The sequence below is a fragment of the Astatotilapia calliptera genome, chromosome 7 (genome assembly GCF_964374335.1).
Source record: "Astatotilapia calliptera chromosome 7, fAstCal68.1, whole genome shotgun sequence".
Taxonomy (NCBI): Eukaryota; Metazoa; Chordata; class Actinopteri; order Cichliformes; family Cichlidae; genus Astatotilapia; species Astatotilapia calliptera.
In genome coordinates this window covers 39,435,861-39,454,736 of record NC_137428.1, presented here as the reverse complement: position 1 = coordinate 39,454,736, position 18,876 = coordinate 39,435,861, and the positions used below count along the sequence as shown (strand labels likewise).

The 18,876-nt window shown below is 40.1% G+C and overlaps 1 protein-coding gene across 1 annotated transcript; it reads right to left on the bottom strand.

Annotated features, from left to right (window-relative positions):
- Positions 1–12,404: 12,404 nt before the first annotated feature.
- On the bottom strand, positions 12,405–15,751 carry LOC113027389 (uncharacterized). Its single transcript, XM_026177002.2, has 4 exons — positions 15,382–15,751; positions 14,630–14,684; positions 14,360–14,413; positions 12,405–13,802 (listed from the first exon to the last, which is right to left on the bottom strand). Exons 1-4 carry the CDS (start codon positions 15,622–15,624, stop codon positions 13,417–13,419), a joined length of 738 nt encoding a protein of 245 aa, XP_026032787.1. The 5' UTR covers positions 15,625–15,751; the 3' UTR covers positions 12,405–13,416.
- Positions 15,752–18,876: the final 3,125 nt, after the last annotated feature.

Below are 18,876 nucleotides of genomic sequence, written 5' to 3'. Positions count from 1 at the left end.
GCTTTGCAGTTGTAGGCGGTGCTGTTGCCATACCAGGTGGTGATGCATCCAGTGAGGATTCTCTCAATGGCACAGTGATAGAAGGTCCTGAGGATGCGGGGGCTCATGCCAAATCTTTTCAGTCTCCTGAGAAAGAAGAGGCGCTGCTGTGCCTTCTTCACTGTTTTGTTTGTGTGTACTGACCACGTAAGATCCTCAGCCAGGTGTACACCAAGGAACCGGAAGCTGCTCACTCTCTCCACAGCAGCGCCGTTGATGGTGATAGGGGTGTGTACTTCTCTGCACCTCCGGAAGTCCACTATCAACTCCTTTGCCTTTGCGACGTTGAGGGTGAGATGGTTGTCTTGACACCAGTGGGTCAGGGCGCTGACCTCCTCCCTGTAAGCCGTCTCATCACCATTGGTGATAAGACCCACCACTGTAGTGTCGTCCGCAAACTTCACAATGATGTTGGAGTTGTTAGTGGCTGTGCAGTCGTAAAACTGCACAGTCGTATGCTAACATAGCTTTGTCACTAGCATATCATTATATTCCAGCTAAACCAACTTCAGTAATCCTACAAACGTCACTGCTGTTTAGTTTCCTGTCTTCATTTATGTCGGAAGTGATAGCAGAGCTGTACGTCTTAATTTGTTTCAGCAATTTCTCAGTCAGAACAAGGAAGCTAGCGAGCTAACTCCCTGCTAACTTCTAACTCCGTTAAATTTCATAAATTCTGTTGTTGTTTTTTTGCCTGGATGTTGAACTTAATTGTTACACCTGGTAAAGCAGCAACGCTGATCATTTTATTGCAGGATTTAGACAGTTTTTCAACTCTCAGTAATGCTGCAGTGATCGTTTGACTTAGGGACCTGCAGTGGAGTTTGGGCCCAGACATGGCTATCCTGTCCAAGGTCTCAGCTGTGATCCATTCTTTATGATGGTGCTTCTTTATTCCGACCACTTCTTGAGAGATTGTTCTCATGGTATTTTTATGGTCTGCCAATTGGCCTGGATACTGCTTTTCTCCTCTCCCTGGTGCAGCTTATTAAGCACCTTGATCTTGTTCTTTAACTGAGATCTAAACTCCTCCCTCATGCCAGTAATCTTTAGTTGACTGACATCATACTTCACTCTACACTGTGTGGTTTTTGTTCAGTTCTTTTTTAACTTCAGCTGCATGTTGGCTACTACAAGATGGTGGTCAGATGCCACATCTGTTCCTCTTCTAACCCTAACATCCATCTTCTTGGCCTATAATTACAGTCCGATATTTAATTTCATAAATTAATTAAAGTGGTACAAGTGAATAGTCACATGAGTTAGGCCATTTTACTGATCAGGAAACAGTTCCTAAAACGTGTGACTGTTTGTTTTTTGTGTGGTTTCACTGGCAGTGTTTTTGAGATCATCATCATGCTGAGAAATAAAGTCATTCCTAATTAGATGCTTTTCAGACGCTAATACATGAGAGTCCCATTAATTCTGCCTTTCAGTTGAGTTTAAATGTCATCAGCAAAATTATTCTATGAAGAAAGAACCTTGGCTATGCTCCTCTCACTGCTTTACTTTGGGGTTATGTAGGTTCCAGTGCAGACCCTGACTATAGTAATTCAATTTTATGGGATGACCTAACAAAAACCAACATCTATACATATATATTTTTGTAAATATTGTCTGTGGACCCACTTTCAGGCTTTTTTGGGGTTTTTTGGGGGGTTTTTTGGCACACTGAAATCAATCAATCAATCAATCAATCAATCAATCAATCAATCAATCAATCAAAGCTTTATTCGTCACATGCAGGTTGCCCTGCAGTGAAATAGGACCCCCCCCCCCCCCGACCTTACACATATAGCACAAACATTACATGGGGATACAGGTCAGAGATTGGTAGAATCAGAAAAAAAAAAACATTGAAATGTACACTACACTGGGGAAAGTACAAGAGGAAAAAAAGAGACCCCTACTCATGCTATGCTTCCATGGTAGGACAGCATGAGAACAGGAAACAAAAAAACTCCTCTGCACAAGAAGCACATAAATGTCCACAGCACAACATTGTGAAGACATGACAAGCCACAGGGGTGGGTGGGGGTTGAGGAGTAATCCGAAGCGAACACAGCAGCCACCCTGCACAGCGCTACCATTCCAGCGCGGCACACAGACCCGCCGTGCTGCCCCTTCAGGAAACAAGCATCGAAGGCGTTTGGAAGGGAGGGGGGATGAGTGTGTGCTTATCAGTGTAAGTGTATGTGTGTGCGTGTCCAGAGTTCAGCGGAGACAGTGTCCTTCGCTCTATCAGGCTAAGTAAACAGTCTGCCAGCCAACCCAGGTGGCCTTCATGGGACGGGAAGAATAGTCATCACACAGTCGTTATCAGGGAGTTGTTATGGTGGGCTCCAGCCTTGGGCCTGCAGCTGGCGCCGTGGTGTCCGAAATCTCAGGGCATTAAAAAATAATAATGTAAAAAGCCTAAAATTTCCACTGTCTTTTCTTAGCATCACAATGAATCAGGGTCTGCAATGTAGGACAGGCTCTTTAAGAAAATATTTGATAAATGGCTAATTAAACACTGAAACAAAAAAAAAAAATGTATACAGTTATGTAGGCTTATTTCACAATACTTTAAATAACAGCTGTATATTAATTTTTAAAATGTAATTCTCAGTCATAAAAATGAAGAAAATGCTATTTTCTTTTGACTGTCATGCTGGAGTGAGCAAACATGACAAATTATACCACAAAAATAAAAACATTACTAAATTATACCTCAAATACTCCAAATATTTTTGAGCTGTCTTTTTCAAATTACAGATCCCGATCAGTGAAAATTTCAGGCTTCTGTCATTAATGTTCTTTTGAGATATTCATGTTAAACATTGCACTCAGATTTAAATGTTTTTTAAAAAAAAAAAGGTATTTCATTCATTATCAGTGTTATTTGGAGCTCTGTGATTTGTTCTGCTGGTTCTCTAGGCTATTCTTCATGTTCCGTACTCCACGTGAAGAATTATTTCTCTCTGCGGCCTGCTGGAGCGGGAGGGCTAGTAGGAGGAGTTGGCCGTCCGACTGCGGTCTGGGGTGTGGGGCCTCCCTGCTGCTGCGGAGTCGGGGTGGTCTGCCTCTCCCCACCGCAGGGAAAAGGGTAACACCACCTGGGTCTGGGTGCAATTCCCCCCTCCAGGGGCAAGGGTACCTAGACCCGGTTTGTAGAGTACGCTTGGGGAGTGTGATTGTGTGTACAGCGTCTCTTTATGTCTGTCTCCACGTTGGTTGAGTGTGGAGTAAGTGCCTATGAGAGCATGAGGGTGGGAATGGATGTTTGTGTCTGTGTGTGCCTGTATGTCTGTGTCTATATGTCAGGTTGGGTATCAGACGCCACCTCTCTGGGGACACCTCAGGCCCTCCAAGGTTTGGAGGCCTATCTCCACCCACCACCACTTCCCCTGCCGGTGGCGGACTCCCTCAGGTGTCGGTGTGTTGGTGGTTCTTTGTGTCTGGGGGTGGGCGTCCGGGTACACACCGGCTCACTCCTTGGCGGCCGCTTGTCGGGGCCTGGGGCCTGGGGCTCGCTCGGGCCCCTTTGGAGGTGGGGTGCCCCCGGCCTCTCGGCCTGGGGCTCGGTCACTCAGGCACAGCTGGGGGCCGGCGGAGCTCACGGGCGCGTCACTGCAACTCCCCCTGGCTTCTGCTCCGCGGCTGCTGGGCGAGCCCTCATCTGGGACTCTCCTCAGCTCTTACTGGAACAGTGGCGCGGCTGCCCCTCTGTTGGTCTTCCTTGGTCTCTTGTGTTCTGGGGGCCTCTGGATGTCTGGAGTTTTGATCTCCTCCATACCCGCTTCACACCCTGGAGGACGGGGCTGTGGCCCCCCCACACTCCCTTGGAGAAACCTTTGGAATGCAAGCATGCTGATCCACACAGGTATGCACACATGGGTATTCACAGACGCGGACTAAAGCTTTCTTGGCTTTAAGACATGCATGCGCTCAAAGCACACTGTGCGCTGTCTATCTTGCGTGCTGCACAATATCGTTTATTATTTAGTAAATATTGATATCTATGACTAGCTAGTTTATTGTGATGGTGCTTTGTTTTCTCTATTATTATGTTGCTCTTTGTTGTTTGCTGTCTCCTCTGTTTGTTTTTTTTGTTTGTTTTTTTTTTTTCTCCATACAGGTGACCCAGGAGTTCTTTTTTTTTTTTTTTCTCTCTCTCTTCCCCCCCTTCTCACAGTCTCTTCTCCCCTTTGGTTTTCTTTCTTTCTCTCCCCCTCTTTCTCTCATTCATTCCCCCTGTCCTATTTATTAAAAAAAAAAAAAAAAAAAATGACAAAGGATGAACTGAAGCTCTGCCATCACTGCTGTTTCTGATGTCATTTAAAAAAAAAAAAAAGAAAAAAAAAAAAGAATTATTTCTCCATAATTGGGGCTACAGAGCAGGCTCACACATGATTTATGGGAGACAGGAAATGTGGCGACTTACCGTTACAGCATTCATGTAACAATGCAGTGACTCAGTTGATGAATTCTCAGAGCCACTGATTATAGTTTAGGAGAAAGCTCCTGAGTAATAAACGTGTCAATTTTTTCCCCAATAATGAACATATATTATGCCTTCAGTTGAGGAAGGTGTGAACATGTTCATTTTTTGGTAAAGATAACATTTTCCCATTAAGTAATTTGACCTTTAAAAGTAACATTTTGGGATATCTCAGCCATACAAACTTTCAAATACATAGACTGAAGCTAGTCTTGCAGTAATTGTTATTGTTATTATTGTAGCGTTATTGGGCCTCACAGCTCTACACAGTGAGGAATTTTTTCGTTCATGTTGTTCGTTGTTTTAAACACCAATAGACTAATTCTGCTCCACCTCCTCATTTCTCTCCAAAATTCTAACACATTTTTTTTGCTATCTTACAAAATATAGTTTAGGACATTGTGAAATCAGTGATGTCTGGGAAACATTTTAGAGAACTAATTGAAAAAGTTGCGAGCAAAAAAACAAGACAGCGCCTGAAAGTCTGGATTCCCTTTGCACACACATGGTGAAACAGAGCATGCTAGCTCTTTAAAAATATATTATGTTTGATTTTTACAGAACAAGTATTAGAATGAAGTTTGGAAATCACAAATGTATTTCATGGTTCTTATTTGATATCTAGTGCCTGTTTATAAGCTTCCTTTCACAAATGACTACATATACATGTTTATAATGGTGTTATTTTGTAATTGATTTGCGAATGAGCTGAAACTGAACCATTAAAGCTGATCAAACTATTGGTTGATCCACTGCGACAAAATTAATCCTCACCAACCATGAGTCCACAGAGCAGTGTTTAAACTACTATCAAACATCCAGCTTCACTACATGTACAGGGTGGGCCATTTATATGGATACACCGTAATAAAATGGGAATGGTTGGTGATATTAAAGTCCTGTTTGTGGCACATTAGTATATGTGAGGGGGCAAACTCCTCAAGATGGGTGGTGACCATGGTGGCCATTTAGAAGTCGGCCATCTTGGATACAACTTTTGTTTTTTCAATAGGAAGAGGGCCATGTGACACATTAAACTTATTGGTAATGTCACAAGAAAAACAATGGTGTGCTTGGTTTCAATGTAACTTTATTCTTTCATGAGTTATTTACAAGTTTCTGACCACTTATAAAATGTGTTCAGTGTGCTGCCCATTGTGTTGGATTGTCAATGCAACCCTCTTCTCCCACTCTTCACACACTGATAGCAACACTGCAGGAGAAATGCCAGCACAGGCATCCAGTATCCGTAGTTTCAGGTGCTGCACATCTCGTATCTTCACACCATAGACAATTGCCTTCAGATGACCCCAAAGTTAAAAGCCCAGGGGGGTCAGATCGGGAGACCTTGGGGACCATTCAACTGGCCCACGACGACCAATCCACTTTCCAGGAAACTGTTCATTTAGGAATGCTTGGACCTGGCGCCCATAATGTGGTGGTGCACCATCTTGCTGGAAGAACTCAGGGAGCGTGCCAGCTTCAGTGCATAAAGAGGGAAACACATCATCATGTAGTCTTGGAGGGACCCATCCAATGTGGGTTAGTGTCAGACCAATAGCGGTGGTTTTGTTTGTTAACTTCACCATTCACATAAAAGTTTGCCTCATCACTGAACAAAATCTTATGCGTGAACTGAGGGTCCTGTTCCAATTTTTGTTTTGCCCATTCTTCAAAAAACTGTGCGCCGATCTGGGTCACCCTCGTTGAGATGCTGCAGTAGCTGGAGTTTGTAAGGGTGCCATTTGTGAGTAGCTAATATCCGCTGAAGGGATGTTCGACTAATGCCACTCTCCAATGACATGCAGCAAGTGCTACGCTGTGGGCTCTTGCTGAATGAAGCTAGGACAGCCACTGATGTTTCTTCATTAATGACAGTTTTCATGCGTTCACATTTTGGCAAATCCAACACTGAACCAGTTTCACGAAACTTAGCAAGCAGTTTGCTAACTGTAGCATGGGAGATGGGTGGTCTCGTAGGGTGTTGCAATGACCTGGTTACTGCGTTCACCAGATATCAACACAATTTCGATCCACTCCTCACGTGTTAACCTCTTCGACATGTCAATGGCTGTGAACAAAGAGAAACTTGTAAATAACTCATGAAAGAATAAAGTTACATTGAAACCAAGCACACCATTGTTTTTCTTGTGACATTACCAATAAGTTTGATGTGTCACATGGCCCTCTTCCTATTGAAAAAACAAAAGTTGTATCCAAGATGGCCACCATGGTCATCACCCATCTTGAGGAGTTTGCCCCCTCACATATACTAATGTGCCACAAACAGGACTTTAATATCACCAACCATTCCCATGTTATTACGGTGTATCCATATAAATGGCCCACCCTGTACAATTCAATTTCAGTTCCAAAATTAAATTTTTTGGGACTTACATCCGGTTCCGGTTCAAGAGTAATCGAGCGCAGATTAGTAGAACTACATTTTACTAGCGGGCCGAACGTGTTGCTGACGGGAATCTACAGCGTCTTGAGCTGAATTAAGACTTCAGAAGTCATTCGTCATGTCGAATGAGCAGCGGATAAACTCTCAGGTTGGTAATAAATGTATTACATGTATAAGAACAAGCGCCATGTTAACAAATGATAGCCGTACAGTAACTTTTATGCTTATTGTAGCTGTTAGCTCAAAACGCTAATTTAGCATAGTTTGCCCTGAATTCAGCTTTGATAAACAAATATGATCGACTGTTTCTAGTAGAATTCCAAAGCTGTCATCTTGTACCCTCTCAGAGCCCTGTATGCTTGCAGAGACCCCTACAGAAGGGAAACATGCAAAACAGTGTCCAAACCTTTGTTTTAGCTTTATTTATGTCTTACACAGCATCCCAACTCTTTAGCTAACTTAATAACTTTAGCTAAAGTGAATAGTTAGTGTAATTCATTAGTGCAGCATTACTGGATCACCTCTGTTTGAAGTGATATGATATGTGACTGTCACTGTGTTTAACTACCATAATAATTCTTAGGGTACTGAGTGCATGCTTAATTCGTTTTTTTTAAACACACTACTCCATTGCTATGTTTGACAGACTGAAGTTGTCGGGTCACCTCCTAAATCGACCATCTTTTACAGGTGTTTTGTGCCAGAAATGGAGTGTCCACCGAAGATACTGAATCTCTACACCTTGCCATTGATCCCTCTTGAGCCTTCATCTAGACAAGAGACATTAACTTAACCACTCTCACATGCTCTGTACCTACATCACCTTCCCTGACAGTCGTATGCTTGGCTCATCTGAGGGTGAAATTATAAGAATGTGTTATTCAGCTCAAGATGCTGTAGATTCCCGTCAGTAACACTTTCGGTCCGCTAGTAAAACGTAGTTCTATTAATCTGAGCTCGATTACTCTTGAACCGGAACCGGATGTAAGTCCCAAAAAACTGAATTTTGGAACTGAAACTGAATGGTGAGAAGTGAATCTGAAATTATTCGAGAGCTAAATTTTTAAAGGATAAAATATAGTTTCAAAGCAAATGGATTCATTTTCAAAATATAAAATTCAATTTCAATGTAGTGATGATCATTTTCAAACCAATGAATTGAATTTCAAATTAGGATGATTCATATTCAGTTTTTAAAAGCATTTATTCAAGTTACAATTCATATTCAATCCGAGCAATTCAAATTCAAATGTAACTTATTCATATTCAGTTTCTGATGGCACAGATTTCTGCCCATAACAAGCATTCTTATTTCATCCCAATATTGCCATAGTTACATATTAAGAACAGATTAGACATGTAAAGTTCCTATCTCTGAAAATCTGACAAGAGATATCTAAATAGAAAGCAAACATGAAGCCAGCTAATTTAGGAGTGTGTGTCCTAAAAATCACACTTTCCCACTGATAAACCCTTTGATTGCATTCTCACATCACATGAGTTTATTCACCAAGCGTCAAAATCCAATGTCACTTCAAAGAAAGTTTAACTAACACAGATATTGGCAGCAAAAACAGAAGTCCTTACTGACAGAACTTTTTAACAACTCACCTCAGTATGGCTGTCATTGGCCAGAAATGAGCTTCACTGACTCTTTGAACCATATCAGACTCCTTTCACGAAGTTTTATAGCCTCTTCCAGATGAATAAAAGTTGGATGTTTTTCATCCGGCATTGACAGCTGAGGTAAACAGTGTACTGATAGCCAACACAACTCAAGGGTGGTCCTTTTGCAATCTGAAAATTACAGATGTCTGGCAGTGAAAACTTTACACATTGAAATTTGAAATTAGCTCTGGACGACAACAAAATAGACACTTTAGCGGTTTCCTATTCAAATGAAAAGTTTGAATAGAAGAAATGAAAAGAGGTGAGGTCAGTTAAGGAACAAAGGAACACAGGAGCCAGAGCAGGAAATGAGGTAAGTGAAAGGGTAAACAAATGGTACAGCTTCATACTGCATTGTGAAAACTCATCAGCTGATGCGACCGATGATACGAAAAGGATGGTAGGTAAGAAGGTAATAGAAGCTTCTAGATGCCATGTCAAAACTTGTAGAATAAATGTGTGTAGAAACCCCCCCCCCCCCCCACAAAAACACACATATTTACACAAATATACTGAGAGCTGCAAACTCTTATGTATTCATTATTATTTTTATACTACTCTCAGCTACAAAGTTGCTTCATAGTGTAGTGATATACACATTCACTGGGCTAGTTTGGGTCCAGCCAATGATACAAATCCCTTCAGGGTTACAACAGGAAGAGTATTTGGTGCAAAACTTTGCCAAATCAAACATGTGCAGCTACTTGCTTGGGTGACCTCTCCTGGACAAGGGAACAGACAAAAGTAGGTTTTTACTACCTAAAACTGCAGTTCTGTGATTTGAGGTTCCCATATGAGTGAATGCAACTGCCCAAATGCACCTTTGTAAGTCCTGAATGCATGAGTTTTCTTGAACTTCTTGCAACAACTGTGTTGTGAAATGCACACAGCAAGTGGAATAGTAGAGGTCAGTGTTGTGTTGAAATAATTGGGTGGAGACAGCCTTGCACATGAGTTCAGACTCAAGACTTAAGTGCAAAGCAAACACAGTATGAAACAGTTGTTCAGTAGAGGGGGCAGTTGTAAAATGGCCCAATGATTAATGACTAAATAAACACAGAGAGTTAAAATCATTCATTTCTCATTAGGTCCAGGAGCAAACGAGAGTGAAGGGACTTTCAGTTATGGTATCTGAGTAACGGCAAAACTCTGTGCTCCAACCTACATATGCTTTAACTGCATCACCCCCACAGTTAAAATCACCTTTCCATTTGTACTTACCTTGACGCAAATTACTATTCACTTCCAATGCTGTCTCAGATGGCAGCCTGTCTGGCATGCTCTCTGCATTTTAATCTACTGTAGAACTGAAACTGAATGGTGAGAAGTGAATCTGCAATTATTCGAGAGCTAAATTTTTAAAGGATAAAATACGGTTTCAAAGCAAATGGATTCATTTTCAAACTATAAAATTCAATTTCAATGTAGTGATGATCATTTTCAAACAAATAAATTGAATTTCAAATTAGGCTAATTCATATTCAGTTTTTAAAAGCATTTATTCAAGTTACAATTCAGATTCAATCCGAGCAATTCAAATTCAAATGTAACTTATTCATATTCAGTTTCTGATGGCACAGATTTCTGCCCATTTCTGCCCATTGTTGGAGAAGGGGATCCCTTCTCCAACAATAAAATATAGGGATAATCCATCATATCTTCAGTCTGAAGGCACAAATTTTAATGTCCCTTGACAGTTTATGAACATTGTTGTTGAAGATGTAATTACATGCTTATCTATGTATATTTATGACTGAAGTATCCTTACTGTTTAAATAACCTAGCAAAAAAATGACTGATTATGGAAAATTAGATACTGATTAGATTCAAAGTCTAACCCTAATTTGTCCCTTTTGAGGGTTTCACAGTCCATGGGTGTCTTTCCGTTATTCATTTAAAGTAATTTTGATCTAAAAGTCAAATAAACCTGAAACACTGGCTGACCAGATGCCCATGCTGGTGACAATCCTTTTTTTTTGGAACCCTATAATTAACACGTGTGACCGCAAAATAGGAAGGTTCTGTGGTAAATTCTGTACACTCATGTGGCTCTATGCCATATTACCTCGCATATGGACCAAAACACCCCTGATCTTCCAGACAGTGCCTTCATACCAATGGCTCACTAAACCAAAAAAAAAGGGGGGAAAGTATTTATGCAAATCATCCTGACACAAACACAAAATCTGCTGAACTGCGTCTTGTCTCCATCCAGAAATTAATAACAGTAATACATGTGGTGTCTTGGACAGCAGGTTGTGGTTATACGTTTCCTCTGATAGAACATGGACTGAGCATGATTGCCAAACCCTACTTTCAGTAAAAAGTAAAAAGAGGAAGCTGTAAGAATGCCACAGCTACTCAAGCTGTTGGAACAGGACATGACTCAGCCTGGAGCACTTTTTGAAAACATAGTTTAAAACTACTTTACCGTTTCAACTCAATTCAATTCAGATTGATTTATTTAGCATCAAATCATAATATAACGCACCTTGAGGCCACTACTATTGTAAGGTAAAGAACCTACAATAATATCTAATGATTAAATGTATAATCACATAGTGATTGAAACCTGAAGGCTCTGCCTCCTGAGAGTGAAGTGCTTTTACAATAGTCACGACTGATAGCTACCACTCCCTGAGCGTGGTTCTGCAAGTTTTATTCCTGTTAAAGTGAGTTTTTCCATCCCAATGTTGCAAAGTGCTTGTTGAGCTTCCCTCTGTATTACTGTCAGTGTAAAGCTCCTTGAAGTGGCACTTTGTAGATTAATTTGAATAGAACTGAAAGGATCCAGTGATCATACATGCATTTTTTTTCTTTTCAGGATGTTCAAAAATCTGATGGTCTCTGCCTTTTCTTGCAGCCTGAAGATGGCCTTATCCACTTTCCTTCAGGAAAATACTTTGAATTAATTCCAACCTTTTATCTGGCGGATTTTTTTTTTTATAAAGAAATAACATTGATAATCCCTCTAAGCTGTATCTGTTCTTGTTGTTGGATGTGCGTTTCTATAAAAGACCAGGTTAAGGTAGTGTTGCCTTTTAAAGCTTTTACTCTGTTGTTCCTCAGGTCAGACAGGAAAGTTACTAATAAGAAATAGAGCTGCATCATTGCTGCCGTCAGTTATCACTGTAAAGTTCAAAACCCTCCACGCTACTGCAGAAACATTGTGATGCAAGAGGGTGTGGATAAACGAATTACTCACACAGAGGAATTTCCTCAGCTTGAAGTGTAGCTTCATGTGAGTGAATCGTGTCATTATCTCACGATTCAAAGGCTCGCCATGAAAAACATTTCATGTCGTCAGCTCCCACACTGTTCATTATATTTATTGACTCAATATGTATTTTTAGCTCTTAAGCTGAGGTGACTAACCTCTTTGCATTACACATGTTGTTATTCCTGCTTTCTCCAATTCCCTTTCCCCTCCTCCCACTTCCAAGTTTCATCAAGTTTACTATTACATAAGCAGATGAAAGTCAGTGAATAAATTCACAAATCTGACACAAGGATTAATACAGGCAGTCTACTAATAACAGTAATAATAAGAAAAAATCTTTGTAGTGTAGCCTGCCAGAAGCATCCAGATATTCAGCATCAGATTTGATATATTTCCTGCTGTGATCTGTAATACTTGTAGAAAGCACAAACAGTCATGTGGAAAAAAGTTTCAATTTTAATCAAGAGGTTTTAATCAACAAATATCTGGTTAAAGTCATTTAATCCAAACGAATGCAGTGTGAAAATCACCACCATGAGACTAACAATAAAATATGAATAAAATAAGAAGCAAGAGACAAGCATCAGTAAGTTTTGTGCTTTTATTAGTAGAGTTTCATTTTTTCCCCAAAGCGTCCCTGAGTACAAGCAATACAAAAACCTGTCTGTTCATATCTGGTGTGGTGGTTTCTTTAAACATTAACACATTTCTGTTTGGCTTTTGAACACACACACACACACACACACACACACACACACACACACACACACACACACACACACACACACACATAAAGACTTACAAAAGTTATTAGGCATGTACGAAAAATCTAAGAGGTTTATTTGAAAGGCTGGTGCTAGGCTAACAAAATAACTAAACAACAGTAGCATCTCATGCTAAGATAGCTCTGGGATAACAAACTGGGATAACAAACTGGGATAACAAACTGGAACAGGATAAACATGTACGATTGATAAATGAGTGGGTAATCTGAAAATAAATAATGGTCTTCAATTTTAACAGCAGAGGGTATGGTTTCATTAAATATCTCAAAAATATTGGTATATGTCTGCATCTATTTAATGTAATAGAAATTAATTCTCTTTAAATATTTTAAACCATTTTTCAGTGCAAATTCAAAAACAAGAACCACACACACACATTTTGTATGCTCAGTCTTTAAAGCTGATGAACTGAAATTACCCTTATGTGGAGCACCTGCCTCTTGAACCACAACGAAAGACTGAAACCCCAAACTGGATGGTTCAGGAGGAACTGAGGGGCTTGCATAAGGGCACTTTAAGTTCCAGGATTAAAAATATAAAGCATACAACTGTTTAAATTTTAACCTTAACATTCACCAGGTTACCAGTGACCCATCTAAGGTTAGGATGCAATTAACATGCCCTTCAAATTACGGGGCCTCATTGAATATATGATAATACATCTGAAAGGCAAATTTGTCTTGTTTCTGGAAATTAGCCTATTTAGCATGTGGCTAAAACCAAACCAAACACAACCCTAACCCTATAGAACACCAAGTTATATTAACTTAAAAAGTAAATGCATTAAGAATGAGACCATGATCACGTACAATAATTATTGGAGAAAAGCGCCAAAAAAGGATGTCTTGATCAGGTTGTAGCCATCTATGACTTTCACGCTCAAAAATTCTCCATCTAACCGGTCAAAAAGCTGCCCCACAAACAAGGTCTGGTAGTCTTTTGTCTGACACTTGACACTCTCCCAGGCATCCAGTTCTGTAGTGACTTTACCGTATGCTTCACTCCAACGGTGCAGCTGTATATGGAATTTCTGGAATTCGGAACCTTTCACATCATCATTACAGCTTAAAGTAAACCTCAGGTAGATGAAGTAGATACCAGTCGTGGGAATCACAATGGCATTCTTCTCTTTGTTGTAGTTCATTTTTCCCAGTATAGGAGCCCACGTGATGTAAGATCCATTAGCCTTGCCGGTAGACTCTGCAAGAGAGGATATCAGCCTGTGAGTCACTGAATCACTCACATCCTGAGATCCTTTTTTAACTTATTGTATATCGTTAGCTTCATAGCATAAGTGCCTAAGTCATTGACTTAGTCCAATGACTTAGGCACTTATGCTATGAAGCTAACGATATGTATTCTTTTTGTTTCTCTTAAAAGGGTGCTCTTTTCGCTTGCGCTAAAAGGGTTTGCATATAATTTTCGTTGTTCTTAAAGCACAATGACAATAAAGATTCTGATTCTGACGAAACAGCACAACCTTTTCTATTGTGTTTCTATTTGTTTTAGCTGCCTCTGAGCCCGGAGGCTCGTCTAACCTTTAAGTACATTCCAGCTTTTCATGCTGCAGATTTTCAAGTATTTATGCACAGCTGGATTGTCCCCCTCAATCTATAGCTATAATTCTATAATCTATAACTGTATGCAATTAAGGATTTGTTCATATCCCTCTGAGAGCTCTTTAATACCTCACACAGTTACATATAAACACATGGAAAGCACAACATAGATGGTGTAAACTAACATGAGACACTTACGGAGATGAATTTTCTGTGTTTCCGCTTGCCTTTGAACAGTTTCTGCATGTGGAACTAGACAGAAGAAGAGAGAAACTGAAATGAGTTGTTTTCCCTTGTTATAATATCTTGGAGAAAGTGTTTGCATAAAGCAAACACAAGCGTGAGTGTGTTCTTTCAGGTACAGTATGGGAGATTAGCCAAAAAGACTGGAGAACAGAGCAGCTTGAAATACATGTATTCCCAGTAACAACACATATAATTAAAAATAGATTAAAAGACATGACATACCTTCCGGGCACCCTCTCTCTTGCTTTGAGTAGGCTGGAGTTTGGTCTTCTGCACTCTGGGAATAAAGGAGAATTAACTTTAATAAAACCTTGAGTCGTGTAGAGCTTTGCAGTCATTGATGGTCTGTTTTTAAAAATTTGTATTCACGCAAAAATTTGAAAACTTATGTCCAGCAACACAAAATTCATTAAACTATGTTAACCTGTAAGAAAAAGAGCCCACAGCATGCTTGTGCTCGTAAAAATAACTTTAACTGGCGGATATGTGTTTAACACTACAGTTAAAAACAGTAATAAAAATCAGCAACACACTGTTGTTGGAGCAAAACCTGCGTAACTGTCTGCTAAGAAGCTGAAATACTAGAAACTCAAATGCAGGGAGCACAAGAATCACAGGAATGTTGCTCAGAGGGATCGGGCGCAAATCAAAACAATCAGCTCTCGTGTTTTCAGTGATACCAGCCAGTACAGTTTCCTTACTATTAAAATAAAATCTGTCATGAAGTGCGCACACACGGCAATCAATAATATAGCACCACAAAACACAATACCACAATCTGGGCACATCTATCAATGTCTGTATGAGTCGACTTTATCAGACAAGTTAGACAGCGTAATCTGTCCGAAATGCGTTTATGATTTAAGTGCAATGCAAAAAGGTTTGATAGAATTGCAGTCAACATTCCTGCTAAGGTAAGTCTGTCGCATCACTGCTTCAGACAGACTAAAGTCTCCAAGGAAAAAACAACTCACCCCGTCTCTGCTGGATCCAGATTTTCCATGCTGCCCTAAATTAGCACACGTGCTGTAAACAAACAGTGCAGTACAGCCGAGCAGAAGGAGCAGAGTGATTAGCCGGAGCCTCGCCTCCTGCCTCTTCATGTCCCGGCAGTGATTGATGAGGATCAGCACAGATTCGTCTGAGCTCACATTTATCAAAGCATCCCCACAGGCAGCCCCAGCAGGTACGGTGGGTCCCATCACTTTCTGTCCCATAATGTCTTCAACAAGAGAGACTGGTCTAGGAATAAAGCTGCTTCTGACTGATACATGCACACACTCTTATAGCAGCTAAACGCCTACACCAAAAAAACTGGAATTACCTCATCTGTCCCTTCGTGCAGACAGGAAGGGAGAGGAGAGAGAGTGAGGAGGAGCATACACCACTTCCCACACTGACCCACGTTCACTAGACTAGAGTCCGGTTATAATGTGTCATGTGTTGCTCTTTACATTCAGCTTGTTTCCTCATCTGATTCCAACAAGTCAAAAGATTTTTTTTTCACAGTTATGACTCAGGCTGTGGTGCTAAAGAAGAGTCTCTGTTTACCTAGACATGCACTCGTAAAAGAAAAAAGTCTGCCAATGGCTTTTTTTAAGGCTTGAATTCATTCCAGTCCTTTACCTACTCAAGTTTTCTGTTCATCTGTGGTTTAACAGACGTCTAAATGATACATAACTGTCAGATCTTAAAGAGATTAAACCGGATTAAAAAGTGAAAGTTTATTGCATCACATCTAAAACAGATGTTTGTTTGTTTGTTTGTTTTATCTCATCTACAGTACAGGGTAGGGTTGCTCCTTTGTGTATACTTGTTTGCCTAATTGAAACATGAAAATGATGCCAAAATAAATCTATATGATTTAATGGAAAAGGTAATGCCTTCTAGTCTATGAAAAAACTAACCATAAACCCAACAAGTGGTTAAAAGTCACAAATGATAAGTTGTTTTTTCAGGGTTTTGCAAAGACTTTATTCTATGTTATCAGACAGATAAATAACACAGAGACATCAAGATTAAAAAGGCTTACATTTCAAATGTCAAAGTCTAGATCACCCCATTTTGAAATTGCACACACAGACCTTTGCCTTACTTTAAAAAAAAAAAGAAAAATTCAAACCTAACTGGTTCTGGGTAGAGTTTGGGTTTCAATAGCATCCACTCCTTTTTATGCAGTTTTTTTTTTAACCAAAGTGAAATGCCCAGTTAGAAATGTTTCATCAGAAAATGTTTAATACCAGTGAATTCATTTGTAAGATAACATTAACATAGTGTGTGACTAAGAAAACAATAACCTACATGTCTTGCCCATGAGCTGCTGTCATGCAGTTAAATCCGCATTTGGTTGAAAATTGATAAGCTGCTTTTTAAGGCTACTGCAAAGACTGAATACAACCTGATTACACGTCCAAATGATTCATAACTATCTATGCTAAAATTAGTTTCACTTTGGTTCACATAACAAGTGTGGAGGAAGGCTCAGGAGGTAGAGTAGGTTATTTATTAATTGGAAGGGTGATGAGTCAGTCAGCATGAATGTCCTAAGATACTGAGCCCTGGGTTCCCAGATATGTTTGTGTGTGTGTGTTATGCAAAGTGCTCAGGCATTAAATAAAAAGCATTGCATTGATATGTGTGTTGTTTGGTGAATGAGGCTGTTAGTACAAAGCACTTTGAGTGATTATTTAGAAACGTGTTGTAACTACCAGTCCACTGACCACACTATTTCAGAAATGCAAAAAATGCCTTTTTCAAAGCTCTCAACATCGGCTTTGTCATTAGTGACCCTCATAGGGTTAGGATTTAGTTAGTGTCCACTGCTGTTTATAAAATTTTTGGAACAGCAAGCTGAAAATGTCTTTACAGAATGAAAAATGAAAAAGCAAACTGAGAAAAAAAACAAAGATGATGAAACAAAAGCCAGTCATAATATGGATCCGTTTCAAATGCTCTCTTGCTGTCTTTTCAGGCTATTTCAGGCTATAAGACTTGAATTCATTGTGATCATCCACTGAGAAGCTTCCTGTTGAATAGATGTCTAACAGGGGTCTAAAGGGCTCCTTACCATCTTTGCTAAAAATGGTTTCAGTTTGATTCAAAAGTTATCTATGAGTCCTCCTAAGTCATTATCTCAGACATCTCATATGCAGGTTGGTGCATACCTGCCTAAAGATCAAACCACCAATAGGTCAGTTGATTAGTTATATATATTATATATGTATGCCACGGCAATCATATGAACTGTACTTTTGCATTCCACCCATGCGTGGTTTGATCTAGAAGTCAGAGTAATGACACATTTACCCAGGTATTGCCTGAAGGAAGCTGCCTCTCCTGGAAAACACTGTGTTCTGCCACACCCCAAAATTCTTTAGGATTTATTTGTTTTAAAAACTGTGAGGGTAGTGTTTGTGTTCAGTTATTATGCACCTCTAAGGGACTTTTGCTGCTTGTTGTAACTGTTGTAATTGTAATGCTTGAGTTAATATATGACTAACAGAAGCCTAACCCTAGATGTGCTTATGGCCTGGTAGGTGTTAAGAGACTAAATATATCTATGGTACAGGGACTCCTGGGTAGTTTAAGCGTTTTTTTTTCACCACAAAACAATATCTAATGGTTTAGTGGTGCAGCTGTGAGACTAAGCTACCTCTGTTTTAAGAAACTCTCTAAAACGAGCATGTCTTTGAGTAAATATGTGAACTTGTCTTTTTTGTTAGGTGTTACTATTAACTGACTGTTAAAATGCTCAAATTAGGTTTTTCTATGGACCTAATCTGGGTTAGTTTGGGAAATTATTAGTCATATACAGTGGGGCAAAAAAGTATTTAGTCAGCCACCGATTGTGCAAGTTCCCCCACTTAAAATGATGACAGAGGTCAGTAATTTGCACCAGAGGTACACTTCAACTGTGAGAGACAGAATGTGAAAAAAAAATCCATGAATTCACATGGTAGGATTTGTAAAGAATTTATTCGTAAATCAGGGTGGAAAATAAGTATTTGGTCACCTCAAACATGGAAAATCTCTGGCTCTCACAGACCTGTAACGTCTTCTGTAAGAAGCTTTTCTGTCCCCCACTCGTTACCTGTATGAATGGCACCTGTTTGAACTCATCATCTGTATAAAAGACACCTGTCCACAGCCTCAAACAGTCAGACTCCAAACTCCGCCATGGCCAAGACCAAAGAGCTTTCGAAGGACACCAGGAAAAGTATTGTAGACCTGCACCAGACTGGGAAGAGTGAATCTACAATAGGCAAGCAGCTTGGTGTGAAAAAATCAACTGTGGGAGCAATCATCAGAAAATGGAAGACATACAAGACCACTGATAATCTCCCACGATCTGGGGCTCCACGCAAGAGCTCATCCCGTGGGGTCAAAATGACCATGAGAACGGTGAGCAAAGATCCCAGAACCACACGGGGGGACCTGGTGAATGACCTGCAGAGAGCTGGGACCAAAGT

What these genes read in the sequence shown, in the direction of transcription:
- LOC113027389 (XM_026177002.2), bottom strand. Translation starts at nt 15,624, where the DNA reads ATGGGACAGAAAGTGATGGGACCCACCGTACCTGCTGGGGCTGCCTGT. An exon ending in CTGGATCCAGCAGAGACGGG is followed by an intron (nt 14,685 to 15,381) that starts GTGAGTTGTTTT and finishes CTTTATTCCCAG; the next exon opens with AGTGCAGAAGACCAAACTCC. An exon ending in AGAGAGAGGGTGCCCGGAAG is followed by an intron (nt 14,414 to 14,629) that starts GTATGTCATGTC and finishes TCTTCTGTCTAG; the next exon opens with TTCCACATGCAGAAACTGTT.